General features: G+C 39.5%; 1 protein-coding gene across 5 annotated transcripts in view; it reads left to right on the plus strand.

Moving 5' to 3' along the window:
- LOC108993202 (probable cyclic nucleotide-gated ion channel 20, chloroplastic) overlaps positions 1-12,100 on the plus strand; it is a 39,640-nt gene that overhangs the window by 7,693 nt on the left and 19,847 nt on the right. For all 5 annotated transcript variants that reach the window (XM_018968023.2, XM_018968025.2, XM_018968027.2 and 2 more), the window contains 3 exons: positions 3,623-3,721; positions 5,615-5,752; positions 6,923-7,168. In XM_018968023.2, coding sequence (XP_018823568.1) covers positions 3,623-3,721; positions 5,615-5,752; positions 6,923-7,168 — 483 coding nt within the window. The remainder of the gene's footprint in view (positions 1-3,622; positions 3,722-5,614; positions 5,753-6,922; positions 7,169-12,100) is intronic.

The raw sequence follows: 12,100 nt of genomic DNA on the forward strand, positions 1-12,100 counted from the left end.
GTTACACCTCTTTGACCCCATCCCCCAGATTCTGTAAAACTAATCCTCAACCCGAACATTCCACTACGAGAACGTCTTCACAAAGCCCTCCCTTTAGCCTTCCCTCAACTTGAGCTACCTCTCTTAGCATCATAGTTGATTGCCCATGAAAGATTTTTTAACTCCCTACTTTTCTTAAACTTAGATTTGGTTTCAAGCGCATGGATCGCCTCGATTGCAGTGAGTAGTGCTTTAAATTGGTCTTCATATTCTCTCTGTTCTCCATATGAAAGTCCCAGGGTTTGTAGAAACCCGTTATCTTTGTTCAGAATCCAATCTGATGTTGAACCCGCTATATCGTTAATCGGATGAAGAGAAACTAAGGGAACGACATTATCCCCAGCCACAGTACCCGACTGCACTCCCGACTCTAAACCTTCCCTCTAATAGTAGAATCTGACCAAGACGTTAAGCACCTGCACATGAACTGTGGGAAATGCTTTGTCATATGAAGATAGAAGACATAAAGAAAACCTGCTACTACAAATCTAGGTAGATTTTATTTATTTTTGATAAGTAAAAAGAGATTTTATTAATCCACGTAATTAGGCAATGCCCGATTACACAGGAAGTATATAAGAATGAGCCTAATTACAAACTATGCGATACGGAAAGTAGCATAAAAGTCATTAAAACTCGTTCCATTCAATACAATAGATGAAGCCCATAGCAACAATGTATGAAGAAAAAGGCCCTAAAACCATCCGGAGAGCGTTCCCTATTGTCAAAACAACGACCATTTCCATGGGCACCACATTAAGCATAGAGGCACTGTCTTCCAAACAGCTGCAATGTGACAATTGCCCTGAATCCCTCTCCAACATGGCAATAAATCTATCACCCTCCTAGGCATTACCCATGCGATACCGAGCCTAGTGAAGATTTCATCTCATAAAGTCTTGACTACTTCACAGTGAAGAAGTAGGTGATCTGCTAATTCACTATTGTGTTTGCACATGAAGCACCAATCTATTATGTAGAGGCCACGCTTTTCAGCTTGTTGATAGCCAATATTTTCCTATGGGATGTCAACCAGCCGAAGAAGGCAACCTTGAGGGGAACATTGCTCCTCCAAATACTCTTCCATGGGAAGGCATTGGAGGAGTGAGTTGTCAATGCCTTGTAATATGATCAGACTGAATTTCTTGTTCCCTGTAAGTGTCCACAGTAATCTGTCCTTCCCTCCTGCCTGTAGTTTCAGTGCATATAACATGCTGTAAAATTCAGCAATGTCTCCCACCTCCGAATCCTGTACAGCTCTAGTAAATCTCACAGACCAATGAGGGTAATCATTGGAGATGTTCATATTATCGGCCGCAGAGGCACCCTTATTTGACGCAATCTTATAAAGAGAGGGGAAAGCATTTTTCAAAGCAACATCACCACACCAAATATCGTGGCAAAACCTGATTCGCGTGCCCCTTCCCAACTCAAATTTGAAATTACCGAGTAAATCTTCCCATCCATTCCGGATAAATTTCCAAACTCCCATGCAGCCCCTCTTACTTCATTAGAGCACCAACCTCCCCAAATGCTCCCATATTTAACATCGATGATGTTCCTCCAAAGAACATCCCCTTCCTGATAATACCGCCATAATCATTTTCCAATAAGGGCCTTGTTGAAGGTTCTCAATTTTCTTACCCCCAACCCGCCACAAGACAAAGGGGAGTGGACTTTATCCCATTTAATCAAATGAAGTTTTTTTTAATCCTCTAACCCTCCCCACAAGAAGTCACAATAAATCTTCTCCAGTCTATTCGACACCCCTGCAGGCAAAGGAAATAAAGATAAAAAGTACGTTGGGAGATTAGATAACGTACTTTTGATTAGTGTGATTCTAACGCCTTTAGACAAGTAAATTCTCTTCCAACCAGCCAGTTTGCGTTCAATTTTCTCAACAATCCCGTCCCACATTGTCTTGGATTTATGAGGAGCCCCCAAAGGAAGTCCAAGCTACTTCATAGGCAAGGATGACACCTTGCAACCCAAGATGGCAGCCACTTCACTTAAATTATTAACCAAGCCAACTGGACTATTTCATATTTTGATAAATTCACCTTAAGATCAGAGGTAGCTTCTAAGCAAAGTAGGAGGGCTCTCAAGGAGCAAATATGATCGGGATCCAGATCACAAAAAATCAACGTATTATCAGCGAAAAGGAGATGAGAGACTGATAAGCTACCATGCGAGGAACCACCCACCAAGAAGCCTGAGATGAAACCCTTGTCCACCACCCCCTCCATCATTCTACTCAGCACATCCATCACTAAAATGAATAAAAGTGGCGATAAAGGGTCCCCTTGTCTCAAGCACCAAGAACTGTTGAAGAAGCTTTCAGGAGTGCCATTAACCAAAATTGAGAATCTGACGGTTGTGATGCAATGTTTTATCCACTGACACCATCTTTCCCCAAAACCATACTTACCAAGTATATACAACAAGAAATTCCAGTTCATATGATCAAAAGCCTTCTCCATATCCAATTTACATAAGATACCTGGGGTGCTGGCTCTGACTCTACTTTCCAAGCATTCATTAGCAATGAGGAGCGAGTCTAGAATTTGCCTTCCTTTAACAAAGGCATTTTGTGACTTCAAGATGATCTTCCCCATAACTTCACTCATCCGCTTAGCTAGAATTTTGAGATGATCTTGTAAACCCCACTCACCAAACTTATGGGACAGAAGCCTTGCATCTCCACCGACCTCACCCTTTTTGGATTAAGGTCGATGAAAAACGAGGCATTAAGGCTTTTCTCAAATTTCATTAAAGAGCGAAATTCAATAAAAACCTTCATGAGATCCTCCTTGACAATGTCCCAACAAGCCTAAAAGAAAGCCATTGGGAAGCCATCTGGGCCCGGTGCTTGTTCTTTGTCTAGCCCTTTTAGCATGTTAAGCACCTCATCCTCTTCAAACGGCCTCTCCAACCAAGCCGCACTTGATTGGTCATTCGAATCGAAAACCAGTCCGTTTACCTTGGGCCTCCATTGGTGTTGCTCCGTCAGAAGCTTGTCATAAAAGTGGACAATGTGATCCTTAATGGCGACTTTGTCCGAAAAAACCCTGCCTTCTGAATGAAGTACCTCAATGGCGTTGTTTCTTCAATGGGAATTAGCTACTTTGTGGAAAAACTTTGTGCTCTTATCCCCTTCCTTCAACCAAAGGGCTCGAGATTTTTGTGCCAGGTAGATTTTATTGCTACCCTCCTGCAGACATGAAAAGCCAGTGGTCCTAGGTCAAGGCTTGCAGTTGAGCTGCTGGCTATATTCTTCAGATCCACTCACAACTAGAAAACCTTATCAAAGCAAGCAATAAGGCATGAGGAATGATTAGTAATCATCATCATCATTATGCCTGGATAGCAAATTGTCTTTGTACTGTGGATCTATAAACCATATCTATCTCTTCGTTAAAAATTGGCAATTCTTGGCTGAAAATCTTTGTTGTCCATGGTCTGTCTTTTGTGACCACGATCATGTTCCTAACTTCGTTAACCCATGTTTTACATTTGAAATCTATAATTTCCTTGTGGTTTACCATAGCACAAGATTACTTGCCTTTTCGCTCTTTGAATGCAGGATAACAAGTGTATAGTAATTAATTGGCCCCTGACCAAAACAATTGTGGCTTTCAGAAGTTTGACTGATCTCATATATTTCTTCCGCATGCTTCTTCAGGTAATTGCTTCGTTTCCATTTGTAGAAGCTGCTGTTGTTATTTATTTATTGTTTTTGTTGTTAGGGGGCATGCATAACTGTATTAAGTATACCCCGGGAGGGTATAAATGTCAGATGGAAGGCTGTATATATTGCAACAGTAAAAAATATTGCATAAAAGTGGTCAGGATAAGATCTTGAATCATCTACCATTTTACCACTTTTCAATTCTTTATTCTCTCTTAACCCGAACTTCTACTATTATTTTCATTTCCTTTATTATTATTATTATTATTATTATTGAAACTAGCTAGTTCATTTAATAACCTCCTGATATGCACTATATGCTGAAGCCTTTGTGGAGGAGCTATCCAGACGGAAATGCCCCCAGAATCCCACAGCAACTGTCAAAAGCTTGCCCAAAGCCTTTCACCAGTCCACCCTAAAATTAAAGCCTGAACATGCTCAGAAATAAACCCGGGCAGCCATTGCACATAAGTGCTTGAAGCACAACAGGACCGTGAACAAACCTGCCTCCAAGTATGAAAGCAAAATCAATGAGAACCTTGACGAGTACTGATTGTACTAGAAATGTATTTGGTCCACAATCCCAAGCATTGGGGGCCAAATGACAATTACCCTTCTAATTCTGCCTAATTGAAATCCAAATCCTTGGGCAATCTATAAAGCCCATATGAAAAACATAACTTTGATAAAATTATAGTGTTGAATTATAGTTGAGGCCCTTTTAAAGGTGAACAAGTTGGAGATCAATGAGGTTGGCAAAAATGGATTAGGAGGGCTTTGAAGTACGCAAATAAGGGAGGGTAGTCAAGGGTTCATGGACTGCTGTCATTGATGGTGCAGCAATGGTGATGGGGTGGTTGATGTTTAGGGCGAGATGAGATTGAGACATGAGAGAGGGACATATTGAATTGGGGGAAGTAAGTTTGGGGAAACTTTGAATTGGGAAATTGTATGTTTTGTGCATATATATGCCACTAATGTTTGCCACTTTTATTTTTATTTGTGGAATTACCATTTGTTCAGGTCATAATATAATCGGGTTAAATATATAAACTCGATAACCAAAGTGACCTGTTCATTTAAGTGAATTCGAAATTGAACTGAACTGCTGCACAGTCAGCACGAGTTGGGTCAGGTGGGTGGTTTTTTTACAGCCCTAACTGTATAATACCCTGAGCCTATTAAAGTTTTTTAATTTATTTTATACCACTCCAATTTCTCACATGCAACTCGTGTGATCAAACACATGCAACTCATGTGATCAAAAGGCTAGTGGATAAAAGGGTTTTAAAATAGGAAAAAGGCAAAGACAACCCTTTTTTACAACTTTGTTTTAAAAGGAGGGCATTTTTGTAAAAAAAAATGATATTTTTTTACAAAAATGCCCCCAATTTAAAACAGAGTTTAAAAAGTTGTAAAAATGGTAGTGTCTCAATTTTCATCTTCACCTTAAAGCAAGCAACAGGAAGTATAGGTTATTACACTTTTCTCCATTATCCTTAGAAAGCTCTTTGATTTTGCCTCATTTATTTTTATTGAATGTATGGTATGTTACAGAGTTGTAAAAAGTTGTAAAAATGGTAGTGTCTCAATTTTCATCTTCACTTTAAAGCAAGCAACAGGAAGTATAGGTTTTCACACTTTTCTCCATTATCCTTAGAAAGCTCTTTGATTTTGCCATCATATTTATTCGTCTTATAGCAAATATCATATGCATCCTCATTTATTTTTATTAAATGTATGGTATGTTACTGAACTTCATTTTTCAATTTTTAAGTAATATCTTTATAAAAATTTTATTCATGTTCTGCAATGCCTTCAATCATTAGATTTGGTTGGAGCCCTTATTGTAGTGCTGACTAATTTATGTAATTTGCTTTTGGGCAGTTTAGGTTGGCTTATGTGGCCCCCGAGTCGAGAGTGGTTGGTGCTGGAGAGTTAGTTGATCATCCCAAAAAAATTGCTCTCAACTATATTCGTGGATTTTTTTTCATTGACTTGTTTGTTGTTTTACCACTTCCTCAAGTAACGGTTCTCTCTCACTCTTATTCTTCCCTTTATTAACTTTAAATGCATCACTATCAACGTATATGTCACATCCATATGCTTAATGCCTAGGGAATTTTCTATAAGAAGATTCACATTTCAAGCTTAATCTGGACTTTGTTGTGGGCAACATTTTCATGGTTAATTAAATTAAAATTGTTTTCTCTTAAATTGTGTTTTTTGCAGTTATTTTAAATAGATTTTTTTCCATTATAATTTGTTGAAATTTGCTTAGAATGCACAAAAGTGCATGATGTTTCTAATCTAGGGTGTGTAGTGGGATGTTGACCCTCAAGGATTACATAATATAGGGTGCATAAGGTACGGTTTTGATCTGTGTAGTGAAACGCGAACCTGTTAAAAATTATAATGTGTTATTAATTGATGGTTGATTAGAATTTTGGTATTTAATGATGAACAATCCCTCGTGACATATGGTGGAGTGGGTACAATAACAAAGTTCACCGTACAGAAGGCCAGACTAGAGTGCTATGGAACTGGCAAACTTTTCTGACCATATCGGTTATTAAAAGAAACTTTTACTTTCTTTGGTGTGGTGAAATGACGAGAGCTGACGAGAGCTACCAATCTCGTTCTCTATTTAATTGTATGTATGCCAGGAAATAATGATTTATTTCCTTCTATTGTTTTTTTATAAGGATATAATTCATTATTGCTTGTTAACATCTTTATTTGAAAGAAAAGTTCATGTACATATATCCAGAAAATGCTAGAATTTACAGAACTATTCCAATATTATCCAATCTGCTGACGTGGCAGTGTTCAATAACCCTCATATCAATCCTTGGTAAAACAGATAAAAATGCTAACTGAATGTGTAGCTGTTTAATAATCCTTGAATCAATCTTTGTTAGAAAAGATAAAGATCCCAGTGTTATTAAACACTGCCACATCACAAAAGTGGGATAATGGAGTAGTTTCTAGCATCACTCGTATATATTCTCAACTCTTTGTGTTGTATTTAAAATTTATACGATGGTTACCTGTGTTGGTCATTTGGTTTATCTGCAGAGTACTGCTATAGTACATGCTACATTTAATTGATATGAATCTCCATTTACTGATTCTTGTCATAAACTTCTTCTTCTTCTTCTCTTTCTTTTATTTATATATATTTTTATATTGCAGATCATAGTATTGTTTGTTCTACAAAAATCTTTGAGATCAGGAGCCAATAGTGCTAAAAATCTTTTACGGACAGCTGTTCTTGTTCAGTACATTCCTAGGCTGTATAGGTTTCTGCCTCTACTAGCTGGTCAGTCTTCAAGCAGCTTGGTATTTGAGTCAGCATGGGCAAATTTTGTCATAAATCTTCTCACTTTCATGTTGTCCGGCCATGTTGTTGGGTCATGCTGGTACCTCTTTGGGTTACAGGTGGGTGGAGGTTGTCATATCATCTAAAGATGATTTTCGGACTTTCTTTCTTTCATACAACTTTATTCTTCTTGCTCTTTCTGGAATTTTATTTGAACTAAACTCTTTCCCTTGTACATGCATGTGTTTAGTTGGTGAAGTGTTTACCAAAGTGAAATATCTTCCAGTTCTGGTCGCCTTTAATGAATTTCAGGCATAATGCAAAGTGTTGGCCGAATGATTTCTAGTAGGAATATCAAGTCCGAAGATCATGCAAACAAAAATAAGAAAAGAAAGAAATAAGCATTGCATCTCGTGTTCTCAGTATCGTTCATGTTATTCTCTTTATTTTTTTAGAAAAAAAAAAAACTCATGATGTTTTCGCTTATAGCTGTCATGATAGTTGATTATTTGTAATACAAAACATTAAAATTAAAACCAAGAAGATGGGCTGTTTGGTAAATGAGAATTTCTGTAATCTTTGAGAATTCTTTAAAAAAATTCTTGAGTTGTGTTCTATATTGGGTTTTGTGAAAGTGGGCAAGTAGAATGAGAAATTGCTTGGGTAAAACTTTTTTATATATGTATTTTGCATTGGAGTTTGGGGAAGGGGGTAGGTACAATTGAAAATTAGTTCAGATCATTTTTTTTTTTTTTTATAAGTAAAAATATTATATATATCAAAAGGAAAAACCAAGTATGTTGAATGTATATAAGAAAACACCTTACCCAAAATGACCCAAAAAGTCCATGAAAAAACAACTCAAAATACACCAAACCTGATCCCAACCCCCTGTTTTCCGTAGAACTAAAACTTTACCTGAAAACACAACCCCAACCCCTTGATTCCCGTCTTCACAATGCCCTCCCTTTAGACTTCTCTCTAGTTGAGCTACCACCCTTAGCGTCGTAGTTGATTGCCCAAGAAAGACGCTGTAACTCCCTGCTTTTCTTGAAACTTGATTTGGTTTCAAGCACGTGGCTTGCCTCAATCGCAGTGATTAGTTCTTTAAATTGGTCTTCACATCCTCCATATGAAATTCCCACAAACTGCTGAATCTTGTTAACTTTAGGCAGAATCTAAACCGCTATTGGAGGAAGAGAGACCAGGGGAGCAACGTTATCCCCAGACACAGTATCCAACTGCACTTCTAACTCTAGACATTCCTCTACATAAGACACTAATGCCAAACCCATTGGTTCTCCAGTAACTCCATTGGTTCTCTCCAATGGTATTAGTGTCCCCATTGGAGATTCTAGGGTGACAGCAAGTCCCTTCACCTCTGGGGTGATAGTGGATCATACATCTCCTTCAAACCTCTGTAGCACACCATTTTCCTTTAACTTTGACGAGGGAGCCATAGTTTCTTCGGAGACCAAGGGTGTAATACCGACTATCGGTCTATCCAGTGTTACATGAGGCGAATGACATCCCATTATTGATGTTTCTACGCTGATACCCGATGTAGTCCCTGCTTCAAATAACCCAGATTTCCTTTTGACCCGTCATACTCTCTTGGATCTAGTTATAGGAACAGGGCCGAATCCAATCTTCCGTTTTCCTTTATCTGAGTTTAAAGGATTCGGGTCTATCTTGTTCCTTACAACCCTGTTTCCTTCAGCTGAAAGTAGTTTATTTTCATAGACAAGAAAGCTATCGCTGCCTTCAACTCGACAAGTTGGGTTTTCATCTCCTTTAAAGAATTGTGCATCTTGACAAGCTGGTCCTGAGGCGCGATTTGCAGGCCTCCCTCACTTTGAACCCCCTTAGCATGACCCGTCTTCAGAGTTGCTGCATAGGGTCATCTCGCCACTGAGGATGTACTTGGGTCTTTATGCACCTCCAAGTTCTCCCTCTCTGCCACGCCAGCTACATGTCTGCTACAGCCCCCCTGCCACTGAGTTGGATGCGACTTCCTGACAGAGCCATGTCCTGCAGCACCTTGTCCTTCCAAGCCGTTACTCCCTCTCTTGCCGAATGAAAAGTCACGCAGCACCTCCTCCATCCTTCTCCAACCACTGCCCCCCTCCTCAAGAATGAAAATAAAATTCCTCCTCCCACCACTACCATACTCCACTGTCATGTAACGTCCTCAAGCATTCGAGCAGCGATGAGCCGTGAAACTGCGTCTACCTTCTTGGACAGTGGTGAAAAAATCTTGTTTCTCAACCTTTGTGCACGCATCCATTGCCTTAGCCAGCCACTATACTATTGTTGAACCCAGAACCAACTTAGATATCACCCTTCGACTCCTTTTAGTAATGACCAACATGCTCCCCTCCTTCACCAATGTAAATGATTTAGATTCTATGACCAACTTCATAGAAGAACTCATACTGAGCACGACAGCCCCAAAACCCAGTCGTGAAAAAATCAGAAACTAGATCAGCAACCATTCGTCATCTCAGAGAAACCAGATCAGAAATTTGCGACAGGGACACTGCTGAAGACCAACGATGTCAGGGGTCAGAGCTTGACGCCGGAGTACTCCCAGAAGACTCGCCGGAAAACGTCGACTCGTTCTGTGTTGACGACATGACCAATGGAGTCTTTGGGAGGATCGACAGACTCACTCTGAGAGATGACACAGAGAAATCTAGGTCGTCAGAGGGTGGACCGACGCCGGACGGCCCTCAGTGAAGTCGCCGGGGCCCATTGGCTTTATCTGTGACGACGGTGCGATGTCTCTCGCCAGCAAGAGTGGGTGGCGGCAGATCTGGTTTCCTTAGGATTTTCTCACTTCGTGGGGATTTCTCTCTCCTCAGGATTGACGCCAAGCAGTCCTCAGTGAAGTCGCCGGGGCCTGTCGGCTTTGTCTGTGACGGTTGTGAGGGGTCACTCGCCGACAAGGGTTGGTGGCGGCAGTCTCCTTAGGGTTTTCTTGGATGTACGGAGAAAAAAATTTTGCAAGAGGTGTTTTCTTGGATTTGTGTTTGTGTGTGTGTTTTATACAGAAACTTTGGCAAATGATTGGATGAAATTTCTTTGTTGAGAAATAGAAAAAAAAATTGTGTTTAAAAGATGTTTGGATTGAAGTTCAATTTTCTTTATAAAAAAATTGAGAACTTTTTTTTTTCTTTTTTTTTTTTATAAGTAATAATCTTTATTGAATAGAACGAAGCTAGACAATGCCCAAGTACACATGAAGTATACAAAGTGATGTTACTGAGATAGGATTGTTAGGATTACTTAGTTGTACATGTCACCCACTAGGGATTGTAAAAAGACATCCAGGAAACATGGATATATTGTCTAGACATTGTTTCCAGGAAATCTGGCCAGGAAACATGGCAAAAAGTCTGGCCAGGAAATCAGGCACTGGTGTAAATTCTTCCCTATATAAAGATGTACAAACCCTATGGAAAGGGCATTCAAACCAAAATTGACAAGTGAGACACCTAATTACATTCTAGTAAACTGGATTTTTTTTTTTCTTTCTTTTGATAGGTCAATATGATTTTATTTGATCAAGTAAATAGGCTAGTCCCAAGTACACAGGAAGTATATATGGAAAACACCTAGTTACAAGTTAGGATCTAGAAGTGAATACTTTTTTTTTGTAAGTAAGAAAATTTTATTAATCACGTAATTAGGCATAGCCCAGGTACACATGAAGTATAAAAGAAGTGAACCAAATTACAAGCTAAGCGCTGTGAAAATCAGCATAGAAGTCATTAAAGCTAGTCCCATTCAATACAAAGGCTGAAGCCTAAGGTAACAATGTATGCTCGAAAAAGTCCGTCCCTAAACCCCTCCATCGACCGTTCCCTGTTGTCAAAGCAGTGGCCATACCTTTCATTCCAAGTACACCAAAACATAGAGGCACCATCTTCCAAACAGCCGCAATTTGACGATTACCCTGAATTCCTCTCCAGCATAACAATAAGTCAACCACCTTCCTAGGCATGACCCAAGCAATGCCAAGCCTAGAAAAGATATCATCCCATGAAGCCTTACCACTTTGCAGTGTAAAAGAAGATGATCCGCTGTTTCTCCATTACTTTTACACATAAAGCACCAATCCATTATTAAGAATCCTCGCTTTCTCAACTTATCAATAGTCAATATTTTCCCATGGGAGGCCAGCCAGCTAAAAAAAGCAACCTTAAGCGGAACATTACTCCTCCAAATGCTCTTCCAAGGGAAAACAATAGAAGAATGAGGCGACAAAACCCTGTAGAAGGATCTGACTGAGAAGTTGTTCTTCCCGGTATGATTCCAAAGCAACTTGTCTTCCGCTTCAGCTTTTAGGTTCAGCACATAAAGTGCCGTGTAAAGTTTTGTAATATCTCCCACCTCCCAATCCTGAATAGCAGTAAACCTCACAGACCATTGGAGAGAACCGGTGGAAATGACCATGTTATCAGTGTTATGAAGCTTGATGTAATTCATTGGTTGTACTCAGGAATGGAATACAAGTAGCAGATATATTTTGTAATGGAAAGGCAGACTTGCATATCAGGCGTTTGATAAAGAATGGAAGAGAATCATGGAATTGCATTTAGCCAAGGGAGTGCTTCGAGGGCCTCCCAACCTCCTTACAAACTTCAGGAAATTCAACAAACTTTCACATACTGCTCCTCACTCCTTCCTTTCCCCATATACCACGTCCCTAACAGACTCAGACAAAAGCTAAAATACCCACTACTGCAGAATTCGTAAATGACAGTAATAAAAAGATAGAAATGCACCGTTTGGCTTATAACACCAAACATTGCATTTTACATAAACAACCGACATAAGCCTAAAACAATATAATCTAGAATCTTCTTCTTCAGCCACGTATCACTTCCTTTGTTCCTACAGCTGTGCGTTTCATTATTTCCCAATGGTACCATTTAGAGTTCATGTTTCCTTCACTTCACAACCCGTAGCCTTCAGTTCCAGACTTCACTTCCCACTTCCTGTCTTGTGTCGTGCCATTTGCCCCCCTTTCATCTAGGGTTCATAAC

This window comes from Juglans regia, chromosome 15 (assembly GCF_001411555.2).
Source record: "Juglans regia cultivar Chandler chromosome 15, Walnut 2.0, whole genome shotgun sequence".
Classification (NCBI taxonomy): Eukaryota; Viridiplantae; Streptophyta; class Magnoliopsida; order Fagales; family Juglandaceae; genus Juglans; species Juglans regia.